This window comes from Elgaria multicarinata, chromosome 2 (genome assembly GCF_023053635.1).
Source record: "Elgaria multicarinata webbii isolate HBS135686 ecotype San Diego chromosome 2, rElgMul1.1.pri, whole genome shotgun sequence".
In the NCBI taxonomy this organism is placed as follows: Eukaryota; Metazoa; Chordata; class Lepidosauria; order Squamata; family Anguidae; genus Elgaria; species Elgaria multicarinata.
The window spans coordinates 54,489,025-54,509,771 of record NC_086172.1 but is presented as its reverse complement, the minus strand read 5'-3'; the positions used below and the strand labels follow the sequence as shown (position 1 = coordinate 54,509,771).

General features: G+C 40.1%; 1 protein-coding gene across 1 annotated transcript in view; it reads left to right on the top strand.

Moving 5' to 3' along the window:
• MBD5 (methyl-CpG binding domain protein 5) overlaps positions 1-20,747 on the top strand; it is a 111,553-nt gene that overhangs the window by 48,486 nt on the left and 42,320 nt on the right. The window contains exon 2 of the mRNA XM_063116570.1: positions 13,578-14,254. Coding sequence (XP_062972640.1) covers positions 14,142-14,254 — 113 coding nt within the window. The 5' untranslated portion in view covers positions 13,578-14,141. The remainder of the gene's footprint in view (positions 1-13,577; positions 14,255-20,747) is intronic.

Below are 20,747 nucleotides of genomic sequence, written 5' to 3'. Positions count from 1 at the left end.
TAGAGAAACCTGGCCTTGGCAGTGGACAAGAACTAATACAGTGTTGGTTTGTTGGTTTGTTTTAAAAAATATTTATTGAAACACAGTATCATTTCTTCTTTAAAAAGGTGTGATCATGTGGGCTGGAGTTGGCTGCTCTTGTTATTGTGAAGTCATCATGTACAGATCTGATGGAAGCTCTTGGGTAGCTAATATCAACTCTAGATTTCTCTGAAAGCTTCTGTAGGCCTATGGTGGGGGAGCGTAGAAATAGCACTCACATTGTCTTCTCCCAATGAGTAGAAATATTCCAAGGGGAATAGAGTTACTGCAGGAAGCTGAACAGGAAGTAGGGTGATGGGAAAGATAAAGAGCATACCAATGGGTCATTTACTCCTTCCTCCTCACCTTAAGGCTTGAGTGGAGAATTGAGTAGTTTAATGCTCTCTTCAGTTGGGAAATGATATGCAATATACGGTACTGAAATATCTGTTACATCTATTAATTGAAAACTGAGGTTTTTGTAGCTATTGCCCAGCGCAGATATAACAATCCTGTTGTTCTTACCATGTATTGGACTTTATTTCTTTGATTTATACACTGTCCAACTAGCAAATGCCCTTGGGGCAGCTTACAATCATAAAACCAAACAACAACAATATTGGGAGCATACCGTGGGCTCATGTGCTTCTTCCTCCTCATTCCTTGCTACTTCTCCCACATAAATTCCTCTCTCCTTTCATTTCAAAACTAAACACGGTGTTTGTTGTTTATTCGTTCAGTCGCTTCCGACTCTTCGTGACTTCATGGACCAGCCCACGCCAGAGCTTTCTGTCGGCTGTCGCCACCCCTAGCTCCCCCAAGGTCAAGTCTGTCACCTCCAGAATATCATCCATCCATCTTGCCCTTGGTCGGCCCCTCTTCCTTTTGCCTTCCACTCTCCCTAGCATCAGCCTCTTCTCCAGGGTATCCTGTCTTCTCATTATGTGGCCAAAGTACTTCAGTTTTGCCTTTAATACCATTCCCTCAAGTGAGCAGTCTGGCTTTATTTCCTGGAGTATGGACTGGTTTGATCTTCTTGCAGTCCAAGGCACTCTCAGAATTTTCCTCCAACACCACAGTTCAAAAGCATCTATCTTCCTTCACTCAGCTTTCCTTGTGGTCCAGCTCTCACAGCCATAGGTTACTACGGGGAATACCATTGCTTTAACTATGCGGACCTTTGTTGTCAGTGTGGTGTCTCTGCTCTTAACTGTTTTATCAAGATTTGTCATTGCTCTCCTCCCAAGAAGTAAATGTCTTCTGATTTCCTGGCTGCAGTCAGCGTCTGCAGTAATCTTTGCGCCCAGAAATACAAAGTCTGTCACTGCCTCCACGTTTTCTCTCTCTATTTGCCAGTTATCAATCAAGCTGGTTGCCATAATCTTGGTTTTTTTGAGGTTTAACTGCAACCCAGCTTTTGCACTTTCTTCTTTCACCTTTCAATGGTTAGTTAAATCTAACCATGGTGCAGTGTTGATATTGGTGTAAGCATGCTCATACACCATGGTTGATTCATAAAATCAAGGGAGAGAGAATTTGCATAAGAGAGGGGAAGAACTGGAATGGGAGGGAAGGAGCACCATCTTTGACTGCAGCCTTTAGTATACTTAAGTCCCAATGAATTCTTTTGGTATGCATGTTTATGATCAGGCTTCTGGATAGCATGAACTCACCTATAGTAGTACAGAGCTTGAACAAGGTTCTAAATAGTTAATTTTGTGTTAATATAGTACCAATTATGCTAAGAGTACTCTCTCATGGCAGACTTTTCATGAAATTGTTGATTATTTCCTGATTGTTTCTGTAAACAATTTTAAGAACAGCACTTTGGGAAAACATTCTATGTCTCTAAAAATAGCTTGGTCACATGACTTAGTACTTTAGCACAAAAGCATAATTTACAGGTTTAATTTGCTATCCCACTATATTTTTGACACATTCCTGCACAGAGACTGAATCTGAATGACTTATTATTTCTCTGCACTATTAGTGCTCCTTGTACAAAGCAACACCATTTAATTTAATTTTATACTATTTAATTGTTGTGTTCTTCCTGCATGACTGCAATCTTTTAAAATTAGTTTTTATATTGCATATTTCAAAACTAAGAAATGTTTATGAGGATTGTAAAATAGATGTTGGTGTTGCAGTGGCTGATGAGATTCAGTGACTGTGTGTGTATCCAGTTGTCCAGTGATTTTTTTTTAAGCATGTAAGTAAAAATGATTTTCTTTATGTTCTAATTTTATACTAGGTAGGATATTGTAGAGAAGGGAGAGTCCATGTATATAGTTTAATGGCCTGTGAAGAAAACAGTGTGTAGAAAAGCTGTCATCATGACCAAAATCAATTTAATTGGTATTTATTTGATCTCTGTTTCCTGCCTTAAAATATATAGCTAATGGATCCATGTCATTTTGGCCCCGTTCAGACAACACACTAAACCTTGCTGCTTAACCACAAAATAGTTAACAGAATACATTAACCTTAATGCATTCCATTAACCATTTTGTGGTTAAAATGCATGGTTTAGCATGTTGTCTGAACAGGGCCTTTATGTTCATATATGGCTGATTGATACAGCACTGTGGGGACAGCATTCTGGTGTCTTTTTCCCATGCTACTCCACTAGAGGAGGAAGTGGTGCTCATACTTCTTTGTAATGCATAGATCTCCCCTTCGTTTACTATGTAAAAATATAACAAAATATTTATATTAAACAAAATACAACAAAAGTTAGTTGCAAGGAAATCCCTTTGAAAACAGTGAGAACCTCTTGTTTTCAGTGTTTCATTTGGGTTAGGGCTCTGTGCTCAATGCCAGGTTCGACTCTGGAACACAAGGAAAGTGATCCAGTACCTCTGAGCATATGCAGAGTGTATTTCCTTCACCTCTGAGTAAGTAGAGAATAATTATGCATCAGAATAGGCATGTTTTGAGATAAGAAGGTGACATTTCCAGACAGATTTGAATCTTTCAATTTCTTTTGCTCGAGATATAAATACTGCTTGCATTCCATTGATTTCACTGAGATGGGCAACCTGGTCCTCTGCGTCCTTACTTGTAATTTATTATCTAATACATGTATTTAGCATCGCAGCCATAGTCACAACTAATTTTCACATGATTGTACCCACTTTTGGCCGCTGAATTTACTATAGATGTATTCTCTGAATAGCTGTGTCACAGAAAACCAGGATATATCTTCAGTTAAACTCTTATATGCTTAGCACATGCATTAGCATTATTAGTTAGGTTTCCTTGCTTTTGCTTTTTAAATTGCAGATGAAGTCACTATATATTTGTAATCAAAACATGTCCTAAATAGTTGATCTGTACATTTTCATTTCTTTTCTGCTGAGTAAATTTAACTAACTTAAATTAACAAGAGAAGTATTTAACCCAGTGACTGCTCAAACCATGAGGTTTTTCCTTTGTAGGTGACTAAATTCCTGCTCCTGTCGTTGCAAAGCTTTGCATTAGGCATTCTGTCTCACTGTGTGTGCATGCAAGCGCGTGCGCACAAACACAGAGGCAAAATAGTCTTTTGCAGCTCTAAATAAACATCAGTCGGATGGAGAATATTTTCTTTCCGTGCTCAGAAGCGAGTGTTCACGGATGGTAGCTTAATTCTATAAATCTTTCCCAGACAATAAAGACAGAAGCTACATACTGAGTTATCATTTAATATTATCTGAACCCCATAGAACAGAACAAGCTGTTCATTTTGGAAAGCAAGGAATCCTTAGTGATTCTAAGGAAAACAAGATGTAAAAAAAGAAAAAGAAAAGTGTCTCGAAGACAATAATCCCTTACACTTACCTAATGTCATGCTTACCTCTCCTAGGACCTTGTTGCCAGTGTAATTAATAAAAGAATTTCAAAAATAATGGTTCCGAAACTAGCAAGTTATTGATTTTATTTATTTATTATTTATTGATTGTTCCCAAGAACATGCCACAAGGTAGTCATGTCAAAAGGTAGAACCAAATAGTCTTTTTTCCTAATCATGTATATGTAAACAATGGTACTGGTAAGAAAGAATAGCTCCTATGGAAAGCCTTCATAAATTCTGTGCCACAATGCATACTACCCAATTATGCTGCATTATATTAAATACATTAAAATTATAAGTTGTCATTCTTTCCTCTACTATATTCTCAGGAAGGGAAAGGAACCTCTCGTGCAAGCACTGAGTCATTACTGACTCTTGGAGGGACGCCAGCTTTTGCTGATGTTTTCTTGGCAGGCCTTATAGCGGGGTGGTTTGCCGTTGCCTTCCCCGGCCGTTATTACCTTTCCCCCAGCTAACTGGGTACTCATTTTACCGACCTCGGGAGGATGGAAGGCTGAGTCGACCCGAGCCGGCTGCCTGAAACCAGCTTCCGCTGGGATCGAACTCAGGCCATGGGGAGAGTTTCAGCTGCAGAAACTGCTGCTTTACCGCTGTGCGCCACTTAAATTGGATTTCCCTCTCCATTGTATGCAATCTTGTCAGGGAGGGCATCTCCCACCTGCTCCCACCTGCTAGATAGCCCCCCACCCCACCCCAGCCAGAACTCATTCCCTTAGAACTCTCTAATTTTCTCATCTGCAGCTAGATTTAGCCCTTTTCTGCTACTTTGTACACACTTCCCCCTTAGTCTTCCTGCCTGACAAGCCTTCTGCATACATGCACAGCTTGGATCCATGAGGAAAAGGTTTTAGAAATCCTACTCTAAAGCTTAGGCGGGGTATCTGGGATGACCACTCCCCCAAGGTTCACTGTGATTGGCTGACAGATATACTCATGGGGCTGATTTCTGTCATCAAGTGCAGCGGCTTTATAGAATCCCTGTAACCATACTCCCACTTGCATTTTCTTAAAAATCCCCCTGTGCAGTGTAGTCAGGCAACTACACATCAGGTTGGGAGGCTGGACATAAAAAGCAGCCAACAGGTGTATTCCTTTGCTTTGTGTCTTAGTGTCCGTGTGTGTGAGAGAGAGACACTCAGAGGTATTTTTTTATTGTCAATGTTTTACTACCCCCTAGATATGCCACATTATAATCCTTTTTGATTACCCTCACTGCAGTGGTTTTTTGCTCATAGTTTGCCTTTTCTGTGCAATGGGCTGCTGAAGCAAGAAAACATAGATTCAAAGAATGTTTTTATGATCACTCACCCCACCCACCAGCTCTCTGCTTTGCACTCATGCTTTTGAATTTACTTGCTTCTTGATGTTACTTTGCTTGTTATGACTTCTGTGCTGCCCTCTACCCCACTAGTCCAATGGGAATCAATCGCTACTATAGGTAAGTGTATTATTGACTGCATTCGCATAACCCACTAACCCACAATGTGTTGTTTGCTTGAACAGCCCATGGTGGGTTACCATGTTATGTGAACCCAACCTGATAACCCGTTGTCTGTTCTACGGGCTGTTTTATCCACAGTGGATTGGCATGTCATCCAAACCCAGACATGCCAACCTATCATGGGAAAAGGGCATCAGTCACTCAAAAATAGCAGCAGAAACTCCTATGACAAAGAGAGTTTTTTTCAAGCAGATCCAGTAATTTCGCCCCACCTCTGTTTCTATTAGGCATGGCCAGCTTTGACAGCTCATTTGATAGCTGTCAACCCCCTGCACAGCTGGGGACTCAAGCAAGTGGGATTCCTAGCAGGTCACCCCCAAGGTACAGGGCAATGTCAAAACATCCTTGCTACAGTGTAGACTTGACCTGAGAAGCCAAGGCAAGCCCCTATATTTTAAATATCCACAGTTGCGCAACTGCGAATAACCAATTTTTAAAAAATAAAATAAAGGCTCCAACTGGGATCGCAGTTGGAGTGGGGACAGGGGCATGGCAGCAGACAAGACAAATTCTGCCGCCAAGATGCTGGGCCGAGCTAGCTGGAGGACCGAGTGGGAAGGGAGGGGTTACAAGCTACACATTGTGAATAGTGCGCCTGATCTTCTGTTGGGTGCACAAACCATGCCAAACAACCCACAGTACATGGCTCACTATCCATCATAGGTTAACAAATAACACTGTCATTCTTGAACAGAAAGCATTTTAAATGTTCTATGTCTACTAAAAAACAACAACCACAATTGCTAGCACTATTCAGTATGTTTTCTTGTGGATCTTCATATGTTCTATAGTTTTGTTCCTAGAGCAGGGAGAAAAAAAATGAAATTTTAATGCTAAGTGGCTTATGCTTAAAAGTACACACATGCTCCTATTTTTACATTACTAAAACCCTGACACTGTCTGCAGTCCAACTTCAAACACTTCTCAAGGTTAAAAGGCTTGACAGAAAGTAGACTTGGTCTGAAAATGACATTCTTAGCTGAAGCAAGCACTTTGTGCCTACTTACAGTGCTAGCTAAAAAAAAAAACCTTCCTGAAATCTCCATAGACAATTATGCAAATTACTCTTGCTGTTTATAATATTTGACAAGTCACAGATAATAGGAAGATGGTTAAACTTTATTTCTCGTCAATACCATTAAATACTACTGAAACACCTGTCATGAAAAGCAGGATGTATATCAATGGATGGGCTGCATATGTCAGGAACCTCTGAAATGACACTGTGTGTGTCAGTGTAGTTATCCCCCAGTGCAATGCCCCCACTACAGTGTTTTTGCCCCAGTGCAATGTTGTCTCCAAAGAATGTCAGTTAGTGCCAAACCTGCCCCTAGTGACTCCAGTGCCTGCTAACTGCCCCTAGTGACTCCAGTGCCTGCTAACTTTTCCTCTTTCTTAGTAGCATTCAACGTTGCTTTGTTTGGTATATCTAAATGAGAACAGCTATGAACTGACCCAACCAAATAAGAACGTAAGAAGAGCCATGATGAATCGGACCAAGGCCAATCTAATCCAGCATTCTGTTCACACAGTGGCCAACTAGTTGGTCAGAAGACTTATTCAATAAAGGTATTAATTCATTCCCATGGGAAACCAACAAGGTATTAATTCATTCCCATGGGAAACCAACAAGCAGAACATACTTTGGATAGTTGAATCTAAAAGTTGTTGGATAGTTGCTCCAGCTCTTTGATCATTTTTGTTGCTCTTTTCTGGACTTTTTCCAGTTCTACAATATCTTTTTTTAGCTGTGGTGACCAGAACTGTACACAGTATTTTAAGCGTGGTTACACCATCGATTTTGTGTAAAGGTAGTATGATAATGGCAGTTTTTTTCTCATGGAATTTGCCTTTTTTAATTACAGCTGCACTCTGGGTCAACATTTTCATCGAGCTGTCCACCACAACCCAAGATCACTTTCTTGGTCAGTCACTGCTAACTCAGATCCCATGAAGTTGGGATTTTTTGCCCCAACATGCATCACTTTACACTTACTTGCTTTGAACCATTTTAATACCATTCCCCGAATTTCAAGAGATCATTTCAGAGCTCTTTGCAGTCCCTTTTTGTTTTAATCACCTGAATAATTTGGTGTCACCTGCAAACTTGGCCACCTCACTGCTCACTCCTAATTCCTGATCATTTATGAACAAATTGAAAAACATTGGTCCAAATACAGAGCCCTCTGGGACCCCACTGTTTACATCCCTCCATTAGGAGAATTTACTATTAATTCCTACACTTTGTTCTCTGTTCTTTAACCAGTTACTGATCCATAAGAGGGCCTCTCCTCTTATTCCATGATGGCTGTTTGCTCAGGAGTCTTTGGTGAGGGACTTTGTCAAAAACTTTTGGGAAATCCATGTAAACAATTTCCACTGAATCACCCCGTCTACATGTTTATTGACACTCTCAAAAAACTCTAAAAGATTAGCAAGTCATGACTTACCTTTGTGGAAGCAGTTAGCAGGACTTGTTCTTCTATATGCTTACTAATTTTGTCTTTAATAATGTTTTCAACCAATTTACCCAGAACAGACGTTAAGCTAACTGGCCTGTAATTTCCCAGACACCCCACCCTGATTCCTTGTTTTAAAATTGGTGTTACATTGGCCCACTTCCAGTCCTCTGGTACAGAGGCTGAACTCAGTGGCAAAGAGCACCTTTTATCAGCTTAGGTTAATATACCAACTATGCCCTTATCTGGACAGAGATAGCCTAGCTACAGTTATCCATGCTCTGATAACCTCTCGTTTGGTTTACTGCAATGCGTTAACGTGGGGCTGCCCTTGAAAACAGTCCAGAAACTTCAACTGGTTCAAAACAGGGCAGCCCGTTTACTAACGGGGACTGGCCAGCGAGACCACATTATGCCAGTCCTTTTACAAATTCATTGGCTGCCAGTCCAGGTCCGGGCCCGATTCAAAGTGCTGATACTAACATTCAAAGCCCTAAACGGCTTGGGGCCAGGTTCTTTGAAGGAACGCCTCCTCTCATATGTATCTGCCCGGACCTTAAAATCATCCACAGGGGTCCTTCTCCGTGAGACCCTGCCAAAGGAAGTTAGGTAGGTGGCTACTAGGAGGAGGGCTTTCTCCGCTGTGACACCCCAGCTGTGGAATGAGCTCCCCAGAGAGGTCCACCTGGCACCTACACTGTATTCCTTTTGTCGCCAGCTTTATTCTCTCAGTATTTTAACAACTAATTTTAACACATTTACATTTTACTGTTTTAATTCTGTATTTTAATCTTATATCAGTTTCTGCTGCGTGGTTTTATCCTGGTTGTGCTTTTTATACTGCATTTTGTGTTTTTAGATTGTTGGTTGTTTTATTATGTTCTTCATGGATTTAATTTTTGTGAACCGCCCAGAGAGCAGTTCACAAAAATATTCGGCTATTGGGCAGTATAAAAATGTAATAAATAAATAAATAAATAAATAAATAAATAGGGACATGTTGCATATTTTGGTTAGAAGATCAGCAATTTCATACTTTAGTTCTTTGAGAACCCTAGGATGGATACCATCTGGGCATGGTGATTTATTTGCTTTCAGTTTGTCAGTAAGGTTGAGAACTTCATCCTTTGTCACCACTATTTGCCTCAGTTCCTCAGACTCCCTTCCTGAAAACATCAGTTCAGGCACAGGTATCTGTCCTATATCTTCTGAAGTGAACACTGATGGGAAGGACTTTGCAAGGACTTTGAAGCATGGCTTACATGTGTGTCCATGTCCCTCTTCCAACATTAACTCTACACATGAGCCGGTGAACCCAAATAATGGTAATGCTTGTTTTCAGCAACAGTGTTTTGGGGTGGTGTTTTTTGAACTTTAGACACCAGTTTACTCAAGTGACAGTTTTCTATATATTGACAAATGTCCATCAAAGAATGAACCAAAGCATGTTAGGAAGTTACTGACCTAACATGCATTCCTGTGCATGTGTATTTGTTGTTACTTGCCTGCTGCTCCACAAGAAAGTAACTAGATTATGATACTGTGCATGTCTGTGTGTTGGTGTCCCTTCCCTTTGTTTTCTCTCTCAGTTTTCTGCCCAGCTCAGACAGCCAGACCTTTTTGTATAAAACAGCGTTCTGGGCAGATTTTAGATGAAGTTCATCACCACATGGTAGAGAGTGGCACACTCCTTCAAGGATTGAGACTGAAAATGGAGTGGCTGCCATTGTGGAAGCCCCTTACTGTGTGTGGTGCCTACCAAGCAAGCAAGCGCACACACACACACTATTTCTTGGAACAGCACTAGTTCCAAGAGAATTCACAGGTTGGGACTTAGAATAGAATACACTTGTTGAACTTGTGCTGGAGAGATTGATAGTGAGTCATTTCTCAGGAGACTCCCACACAAATCTAGAGCATCTAGTATTGGTCTTTTCACTTGAGTTGTCTGCTTCTATAATAGAATATCCCACTTGGACTCAGAGTGCTCAGTGGTGTTCAGCCTGATAAGGTACATAGGAAAGGCAGGATCTGTAATAAGGGACAACTAGGAATGAGGCCAGTTAGGGAAATCAGCAGGTCATGGCTTCATTAAATGGTCCACGTCACAAAAAGGAGTCCACAAGTTGAAAGAAAAGAGACAAGGGATGTCATGGGTGAGAAACATGTGAAAGAGAGCCTGAGGAAAGAGACAGAGGAGGCAGAAGCTGAATGGATGTACCCCTACTTCTAGAAGTGGGGACCCTTGGAGGCAGAATGCAGAGGTGGATACTGTCTAAACTAGGTCATAAAGCCAGAGGTGAAACAGGAGAAAACCAAACCCCACTATCAGGGTGGGAAACAACACAGAATCCTTTGATTATAAATCAACCCTAATGAGCCCTACTAAGACAGTGCTATTTGAGGGCAGTAAATTTAACACCAATTTGTATGCGTTTGATGCTTTTTAAAAGCATAAATAAAAAAGTATCCCTCAGACTTCTATATAGCAGTTGCCATGGAAGCCATGCATTTAATTCTGTGAACCGAATTGTAGCCTGCTAACTCTACTGATTTTGTTTCCTTTCAGATTTTACTGTGTTCCATCATCATCATTATTATAATGTAATACCAGTAATAGTAATATAATTAATATGTGGATCAGACCAATGATTTTCAGGCAGAAACATTTGGCTCAAGTATATGCATCCTTGTTCTTTGCAGTTACTCTGATATTCACAGGGAGGTAGGAAAGACTTTGAGGAGTTGCTGCAACTTTTAGATTCAACTTAAACAGCTTAAATTCTCTCCAAACAAGAGTTCTTTTACAGAGGCTTTGTTTTACTTTAAGGCTGTGAAGCCGTCCACATTGGCAGTAAGTTCTATTTAGTTTGGCAAGATTCACTTCTGAGTAGCATGCCTAGGATAGGGTTCTAAATCTGTTGCTTTCCGTTTCTCCTTGTTGAAGTTCTCGTCTTCTTTCCCCAAGTTTTGCACTTTTCCCTTCCTCATCTCTACTCACTTCCGGCTGACCAGTTCCTGGAAAACTGGGACTGGCTAGGAAATTGAGTTCCTGTAGGGAATTGCTTATTAACAGAATCCCATTTCATTTGAACTGTTAGCCAGTGGCTATCACTTCAATCAGCAAAAGTTCATCATGATTGAGTTACAACAAAGTATGATAGAATTACAACAAGGTTGTGAAGGGGGAATTGTGATGCTTTTTCCTCCCACCACATGCTTTGTGGCATGGCAATAAGATACGATAGGAAAGGGAAGCCCTCATCAGTGCTCCTTCATAGTGCACAGAAGTAGATGAGTTTATTGAATTTTGCGTGAAGAAGAGAGGAGGCTTTGAGGCTGCCATTCTATACCCCTGAGGAACGATTTGGTGTATGGTGGTAGGAAAGTGCATCACCACTGCTCCCCTTCCCTCACCTTTGCAGCCCATGTAGTAGGAAGGTGCTTCATCCCTGACTCCGTCCAGAGGGGACATAATGACCTATGACTGACAACAGCTATAGAGAGAGAAAGAGGAGCCATCCTCATGCAGAACATGCAGTTCCCTTTCCAAAAAATAGCATAGTGCAAGTGCAAACTTATGTGGAGTTAAAACTGTTTCACTTGTGGACAACTGCATGGAGTCAAGGTTTCTATGTCTGTGAAACAGAAACTCACCCACCCACCAACATATATTGTCTTTTAGACATTGGTTGACTGGGTTGATTTTTTTTCCTACAAGGTCCTTACTCTAATATCTCCAGGAGTGCAAGTATTTCCCTGTCCTCCTTAGTATTTCACTGAACCAGTCCTATGTAGCAGGTAGCAAAACATGAGGCTGGAATATGTACACCATTATGTGCAGAGTCACATTGTGGTTAATGTGTAGTGGCTAAACTGCTGGACTGGGAGTCAGGAGTTCCGGGTTCTAGTCCCCATTCAGCCATGGATGCTCACTGGGTGACTTTGGGCCAGTCACAGACTCTCAGCCCTATCTACCTCACAAGGTTGTTGTTATGAGGATAAAATGAAGAGGAGGAGGATTATGTACACTGCCTTGGGTTCCTTGGAGGAAAAAAGGCAGGATATAAATGTAATAAATTAGCTTTGAATACATTTTCTCTCTCTAAATCTGTTTCAGAAATTTTATCTCTTTGAAGTAACATAATGTATGCATTTGCTTTCATATATCTTAAAACCTGTTCTTCATTGCTGGCCACTGGGGAAAATGCATAGCCCTGTCTATGCATATTAATAGTGTGTACATTTCTAAAAGAAGAGTTGCATTGACTCAGGACTGTATAAAGGTTATGCTATCAGTACTGTGCGTTCTTCTGTTTAAGGAGAGTGCAGACTATAGGCACTTGTATCATACTTTTATGATACTACTTTTCTTGATGGTGCTTGTGAATTGTCAGTTTACACAGAACTCTTCCTTAAGAATCTGTAGAGAGTTTCATCCTTAGGGTGATAGTGCAAGAAGTTCTTTTAGAATTTTGCCATGTAACAGCAAAATAAAGTATGTGAAGTGGTTTGGACATTCAAATTGTGTTATATAAATAATCAATCCCTTTAATAGCGAACTGTGCCAACAGGATTGGAGTCAAAACAGGGCCACTAAGAATCAAGAAGGTATATATGCAAATTTCCCTGACAGTGTTTTTTTTTTTAAAAAAAAAAAAAAGCTGAGAAGGCAGCTGTATGGGACGGAATGAATGGGGCCCCATGGGGTGGGGGCTGTAAGTACTGCTGGTCTGGACACCCTATTTGCTCTGTCCCGTTCAGCCACCCTTTAAGGGTTTCTGTTTAACTGTTGGAAATATTTGCACAAATTTAAAGGCTGGGAAGTAAATGGCAGGGAAATTTGCTAAAATGTAAGGGCTGAGAAATATATGGAGAGGGAAGAAATTTGCACACCTTCAATAACATCAAAAGGAGCAGTGAAAAGTGCGGAGGGATTAATATCTCCACTTTCTGGAGTAGCTGAAGACTCATGAAAAAGTTGAAAAGATGGAAGACTTCGAGAAGTGTCAGTTTGACATTTGAAAGCAAGAGGATCACATTGTTGATTTCCTTGTAGCCACTTCCCTGCGCCTTTTGACATCTGAACCATACAGGGAAATTGACTAGGCAAGGCTCCACATATCAGGTAGCCATAAGTGCACACTTGCAAAAAACCAAGAAACAATAAGAATTTAAAAATATGACACCATTTGCATATGAGGCACTGGGGGGCGGGGAGAGGGAATGAAAAGGGGTAGTGATCAGAGCAAAGAGGGGAAGACAAGACGTTTTCTGCCGCAAAGGCACCTGGGATATGAGAGCTGTTCTGGATCCAACCTGTTCTGTATAAATCAACAGCTCAAATATTGCAGTTTGAATCATAGAATTGTAGAGTTGGAAGAGACCACAAGGATCATCTAGTCCAACATCCTGCAATGTGCAAGAAAACCAATTAAACCATCCATGAAAGGTAGCTGTCCAGCCTCTTCTTAAAAATCTCCAGAGATGGGGAACCCACAACTTCCATAGGCAGACTGTTCCACTGTTGTACAGGTCTTACCATTGTTCCTAATAAGGTGGCTTACTGATCCAGTGGATTTTGTTATAATGAACCAATACTAGTACTAGTTTTTAATCATTTAAGAGTTATACTGTTAGTTTCTTCAATGCAGCAGTCAGAGAAAATAGAAAAAGTCACACACATAACTTCCCTTTTTCTAGTAATATTACTTATCTGCTTTTGTTTTCTCCCCCTCAGGTTTTCATACTGAAGCAGTATCATCATGAGAGAATCACAAGAACTGTCCAGGAGTACCTTGGACAATGAATGGAAGAGGACGAGAAAACAAAAAGACCGTGGCATATAAAACGGATTTACTACCTGGAGGTCTTGGCTGTGACACATCTGTAAAAATGGGACTTATTTTCTCAAAATACAAATTAACTTAGCTGGTCATCAAGCTTGGAGTCATGCTATTGAACTAGAAATAAACGTTCTTCTCTCTTCCTGGCCAGTAACAGAGCATTGATGGATTATGATTTTCCCAAGCTGGAAACATTTGTTCTTACTCATTTAGGCTTTCCTTATGACTACATAAGGAATAAAACATTTCATACTTAATACTGATCAGAATGGGCAACTGACTTGTCAGCAACAAAAATGGCAGTATTTATGGGCTGAGCCAGAGCTTCTCAATGTACTTTGTACACACTGGGAATTGCTGTACTGTATGGCCGCCTTCTGAAGGCCATGATGATATATAAAATAAGGATATCATCTTATTGTTGATATCTTTGAGGAGTCATAAGCAGAATCAGAAAAATGAATGGAAGCAAAGAGTGTGACGGTGGGGACAAGGATGGAGGACTGCCGGCAGTACAAGTCCCAGTTGGTTGGCAACGGAGGGTGGATCAAAATGGAGTTCTGTATATTAGGTAAGTTTTATCTTACGTGCATGTTGGAATGCTTGGAATTGCTGCATAGGAAATTTTCTGTGACCTGCCTCGTTAGCTAAAGATATCATCCCCTAATCCTGGAAGTCATCAATCCCATCACCTATCAAGACCTGGACTGAGGAGCTTCTGGACCTGGCAATGAAAGGACATACAGTGGTGGTAGTAATAAATTTAATTCTTGGAAGCATTTTAATCAAGGTTTTTTATTATGATGATGATTTCTGATATTTGTTATAGCTAAACAAGAAATGGATTCACCTTTTGATCCCTCTCATTACTTTCCTTTGCATATGCTGGGTTTGGGATATTTAAATTGCTTGGGTACTATTGTAACTTCCTTTTGTATTGTAATATTAAAGGAGAAAGACTGAAATCCAGTTTACACAGTAGATAAGTGATTGTGGCATAACATTCTTGTGATGTTAGCATTTTGGTTAGGTAGAGTTTATGGGACAGCTCGCATCAATTCTCCAAAACAAAAACACCACAATTGTATAAAAATGAGAATGCAATCTCTAAACTGTTTATAATATTCAAAACCATTCAAAATACATAGATACAAGTAAAATAATTCAACAATTACACATCGGGCATGTTTGGATTATCGTTTCTTGGCTTCTTTCCCATCCATGAAGGTTCTTCACTCCTATTATTATTGATTGATTGATTTATATAGCACCATCAGTGTACATGGTGCTGTACAGAGTAAAACAATAAAATAGCAAAACCCTGCCGCATAGGCATACACCTCCCTTTACACCATGCAGCAATCAAACCAGGAAGTTTAAAACCATAGTTTGAAGTTACTTTAATATCCTGGCTCATTCTGAAGCTGGTAAATATGGTTTTCTGGTTTGGATGAAACAGGAAACAATAGTTAATTAAAGGCTTACTGGTTTAATTGTGGCTTGAATGAAAAGAGGAGCAAATGGGCTGCATGTGCAAGAAAAAAACCTCATGAGTATCTCAGTTTAATAATCTGAAATACAATCAATCTGTGCCATTGTGTACATTAAAACAATACATAAATATAAAATCGATAAACTGATACAGTTTAAAGGAATAACAATCTTATAACCAATTAATTCATGAGAAACTGCGTAATCTCATTTGGAAAAACTGTCAAAACTATATATGCATTAAAATGTTTCTTGCAAACATTGTTAGAAGGCAGCTGAATCCATACATCTTCCTTAAACATGCTGCTGGGACCAGTTCCCTAATATATAATGGGATACTTTCCAATCTCCATCACTTCTTTAAACTGACCAAAAGGCTCAAATTAGAACATTAGTTTATCAAACAAAAAATAATAATTTACATAAATGAATTATTTACAATTTACTGCAACCAGAACTGGAGACATGAAAAAGGAGTTCTAAGAAAGTGCTGTCAAATACCTCCATTAAATTTCAAGAGGCTGGGGACTGCTTAATGTATGCTACATGAAAACAACTATTTTAGTACATAAATCCCATCACAACTTATAGTAGCACATAAGGGGAAAGAAAGGGAATGTAATCCCTTAAGCAACGCACTCTACTAACCAAGGGGAGCAATAACCGACCCAAAAGTCTAGAATGCACTCCTTCTGCAATCCTGCATGGCACACTTCTAAAAGAAGCTTAGATGCTAGTTCCTCTCAACCTAGAGCTATTTTAAAAGTATACAAAATCTAATAGAAAATATTTTGAAAAACAGATTAAAAACACAAATTTTTCTATGAACATATTTAAAAGCCATATTATAATACTGACATCATCCTATTAGAGAAAGAATGTAAAGTAGGGATCCAAAAAAGCTTTCTGTCTAGTAAGTAATAAAAGTGGGTCCTGACCTTTTTGAGAAATAATGTTCACTTGCTCATGGCAAAAAAATATGTCATGTCGATTGGTACATTTCTGAATTCTAAAAAACGGGCAGTTAATGGATCTTTTAAAAATTGCATTCCAGTCATACTCTTGTGTTTAGTATCTGAATATTTGAAGTTCTAGTTGTCTGTCCCACATAGAGTTGGAAATAAGGGCACGTAATCACATAACCCACATATGTGAAGTTGCAGTTAGTAAATCTCCTAAAATGTAACCATTTTCCTATCCACTAAATTAACAGATAACTTATTCATTAAATCTGTCAGCTCTGTGGAAAACAAACAACATCTATATCTAAAGTGTCCTATAATCCTACTTGTTTTTGTGTCCATGTAAGAAATGCATAGTCAATACAAGGGTTTATAGTCAATAACCTACATCCCAGAATACCCTCAACAATGCGCCAATGGCTGAGTTCGCACAACACAACAACCCACCCTGTGAAATAAGCCAAACAACCCATGATGAGCTCAACAAACAATCAAGCTAACAATGGCTTCTTTTCCCCCTCCTCCCTGTCGGCCCTCCGGTAGGTATCCCAGGGGACGTGGCAGCAGAACTCTTTTTGTCCTCTCTGCAGGAAGCTTATCAGCATTTTTTACTATTATTTTTCCCTCTGGACATTTGCGCAAATTGGATTTTTTCCCCAGCCTAGGTAATGTGCACAAATGTCCCCATAATTTTTTTAAAAAATATATTTTTGTTGTTGTTGGATTTTGGGAGTAGCGAAAGTGTGCAACTCTGACTGTCCTAAATAAATTGACTCTCCTTCTCTGATACCTTGTATGTTTCAGCTGTCAAATATACAAGGTAAATGACAAGAGGAGACTGATTTTGCGTCCCTGACAGTTAACAGGTGGGGGGAAAGAGTGCAGACCATTCCCTTAGCAGGGTGATCCCCACGATTTAACAGACCCCTGGGGATGCCCAGCATGTCATTTTCATAGAGAAATACAAGCCACAGCTGTCAAAGGTTGCCATGATTAATATCAAGCGGAACAAAAAGAGGGATTGCATGTAGATCGCTGTGAAAAGGAGTCTCTCTTTTTCACTAAAAAGTTAGTGAACTGATGTCAGCCCCTCCAAAGTGCCCCTTGGCCATCATTGGAGGAGCTGTCACTTATTTATGGGCAAGATCACTCGGCCAGGGCAGCAGCGGTTTCTGCCGCTCTTGCCGAGCAGCTTGCTGCCCAAGGCCTGCAACCTGCAATAGTTTGGCTGTGCCGGGTTCAGATGACACGCTAACCCATTGTGGGTTAGAACTCCCAAAACAAGCCATGGGTTGTTAGGGTGGCTTGTTGCTCATGCACAAGCCACCCTGCAGGAATCAGTCTGGGTTCACACAACACGACAACCCACCTTGGCTTGTCACCACGATGGGTTGTCATGTCATGCAAACCCAGTCAGTGTTTATGAATTATCCATCTAATTACATATTAAGATAGATGACTGAATTTGAAGGACCAGACTAAACTATCATACCCCTTGTAGGTTTATTTGGCAACAAAATGCTCAATGAAATCTCATCAGCTGTGTGAACAAAATGCTTGACTAGATGGATCATTGGTCAGTTCCAGGATGACTCTTCTTATATATACGTGTGTGAGAGTATTTTTACATATACACATGTAAAAATGCAATATATAAATTATTCATGAAAGCCATATAAATTTACTAAAGAAGCAGTATCTTATGCTGCTGCTGAACCTCTACTAGTTCTGTTGCCTAGCGAGACCAAACAAATTGTTAACAGTACCAAACTCAAGTAGTTTACAATAACAGAGTGATAACTGAGATGTTAAGCTACAAGTCTCAGTTTTTTTTCTACCTGTTTCACAACTGCTTCATCAAGGTCAGACTATCACAACAACTAAATGTTGCTTATGGTAGGGGAAAGAGGAGGATTTGTTGAGTTTTATTCCTCATATTTCAAAACGACTTTTAAGTCCTCCAAAAAAGGATTGACTTGGATCCCCAGCCAAAAAATGTGAATCTCCAGGAGCGGTGAGTACTCGACCAGCTGTTTACTCATTTCAGGAACCTTTGCTTCCTGTTGCCTGTTTCAGGAACTGCTAGTCCCTTGGGCAGCATTGGTGTCCATCCAAGATCACCTAAAACCATTCCCCATACAGCATAAGAATGACCACCAAAAAAAAAAAAAAGCTGCCAAGGACCAACCATTAAAGCTATCCAAATGCTGAAAAGATCAGTCAGCATCCAGGGAGAGCATTTCATAATTGGCACATTACCACAGAAAAAGGCCCATTCTCATCAACTTTAGGGTGCTCTTAGGTCATTAGTCCCACTAAGTTTCTGAAATGGGAGAAAAAAAGAAGTGGGGTGTTTAGACCAGACTCAGTTATATCCATCTGAAAAGAAGTGGAACAGCATCTCACTTCGAGCACAGGTCTCACTTTTTAAAAGGAGAAAGTATCAGTGGCAAAAATTCCATTGAAGGGTAGAGGTAGCTACCATGATATAAGAACATAGGAAGTGCCATGCTGGATCAGACCAAGGGTCCATCTAATCCAGCACTCTGTTCACACAGTGGCCAACCAGCCATTGGCCAGGGACCAACAAATCAGGACATGGTGCAACAGCACCCTCCTACCCATGTTTCCCAGCAACTGGTGCACACAGGTTTACTGCCTCGAATACTGGAGATAGCATACAACCATCAGAGCTAGTAGCCATTGACAGCCTTCACCTCCAGGAATTTATCCAATCCCCTGTTAAGGCCATCCAAATTGGTGGCCATTACTACATCCTGTGGTAGTGAGTTCCAAAATTTAACTATGCGCTGTGTGAAGAAGTACTTCCTCTTATTTATCTTGGGTCTCCCACCAATCAGCTTCATGGGATGACCCCAGGTTCTAGCATTTTGGGAGAGGGAGAAAAATAAAAGGTTGTTTTTACGAATCAGTGTCACCTGCCTAACCACCATGTGATACATGGAAATGTGAAAATAAGAACCCAAATAAATGTTTCATGTTTTTGGGAGAACCTAAAAAGAAGTGTATGCCTTGATTCACATTGCTGTCTCAGGTCAGTTTGAGCAATTGCTTAATTTTGCATTTTCTGGCCTTGGGTTTGTTGTATTGTCTTAATTGTATGGCTTAATACTGCTACTTAAATTTTGACAGTTAGCATGATAGTATCAATAATTCACCTTCCCCTATATTTGTATTCTAGAATTATTTCTCTGGATTTTGAAACTTTCAAAAATATCTAACACGTCCCCACTTAATTACATTACTAGATACACTGGTTTTTTTTAAAAAAAATTGAAACGTTTATTGCTTCCCCCCCCCCCCTTTGCTGAATATATATTCCAGAACTCAGTTAGCTCTAAGTACTTTGTTTCTATTTTTAAAACTATAAATAGGGTTAATGTCTTGGGTTTAATAGGTACAATCTATCTTTCTGGCAAACTTCAGCTGAGCCACAATGGTACAGATCTGGAGCTTTCTGACCAAAAATCTGAGATCTGCCCTTTTGTGCATGAATGTGTCCAGTGTTTGTGGGGCTGGGGCAAGCATGCAATCCATAATTTGTTTACTTAAGATTTGGAAAGAGGAGCTGGTTGATTAACATGCTAAGCTACTCAAAGCTTTGTTTTCAGTCTCAGCAATTGACACTTCCTTTCTCTTCAGCAGTTCTTCCATCTGTAGAGCAACAACAGATCTGCAGTTGTTTTGCAGTGTTAGTTACAAAGCAACAACTATATGTTTTGTTTAAAGCCAAGGCAAAAGCATAATTGGGAGGAGCAATACCAAATAGAGAAAAAGGTAGAAACCTATGAAAGCATGCAGTCAGTCCTAAAAAGCACACAGAATACTCATGAAAATGGCACCTAAACATTCCCACTTTTACAATTTTAAAAAGCAGTTTCTATTGATACAAATGTAAGCTGTTTTCCTAGCTGCAAGTATTTATTTGTGCAATTGGGGGACCCCGCCATTCTTAACTAATTATTGTGGATAATTCAGATTGGAGGAATCCAAACTGTTTTGTCAGTCTAGCTGAAGTTAATGAAGGCCCTTAGGAAAGACACCCTCAATGCCCCCCTTCCGTCAGTGAATCTACCTTCTCACTGCCATTCTCATCTTGCTACCACTTGCTTGCTTGATGCGCAAACTTGCTTGCTTGATGGCAATGGCACCTACTGCTCCTTTTCACCACACCTTTTATGTAACTCTGAAGCTCAGCGTGATGTCAGAGAAGGGCAGGGTGGTGGCAACCACAAACGTTGGCTGGCTAGTAAGGCCAGTCAAAATTCGTGGGCCCCTGCACACTGCAGGATGTGAAAGACTCCTTAATTCCATTCCCAACCTCTTAATTGGAACTGCTGTGCACATAAACCTTCACCACCAGCAGCAACACACACAGAGCCGACAATATTTAAAAAGAATAAATAGATCAAGTGCAACTTGCCCCAAAAGACTTGGCGTTCACCTTATGCTGGCTTTCCGCAGTAGCTGCTTCTTACATAAGAGTATGGATCATCATCAACAATGCAATTCAAACAATGTCATAACCTATAAGTGCTTATAAAAGTAGGTAAATTACAAAAAAATCCCACTATATTATAAGTCCACTTC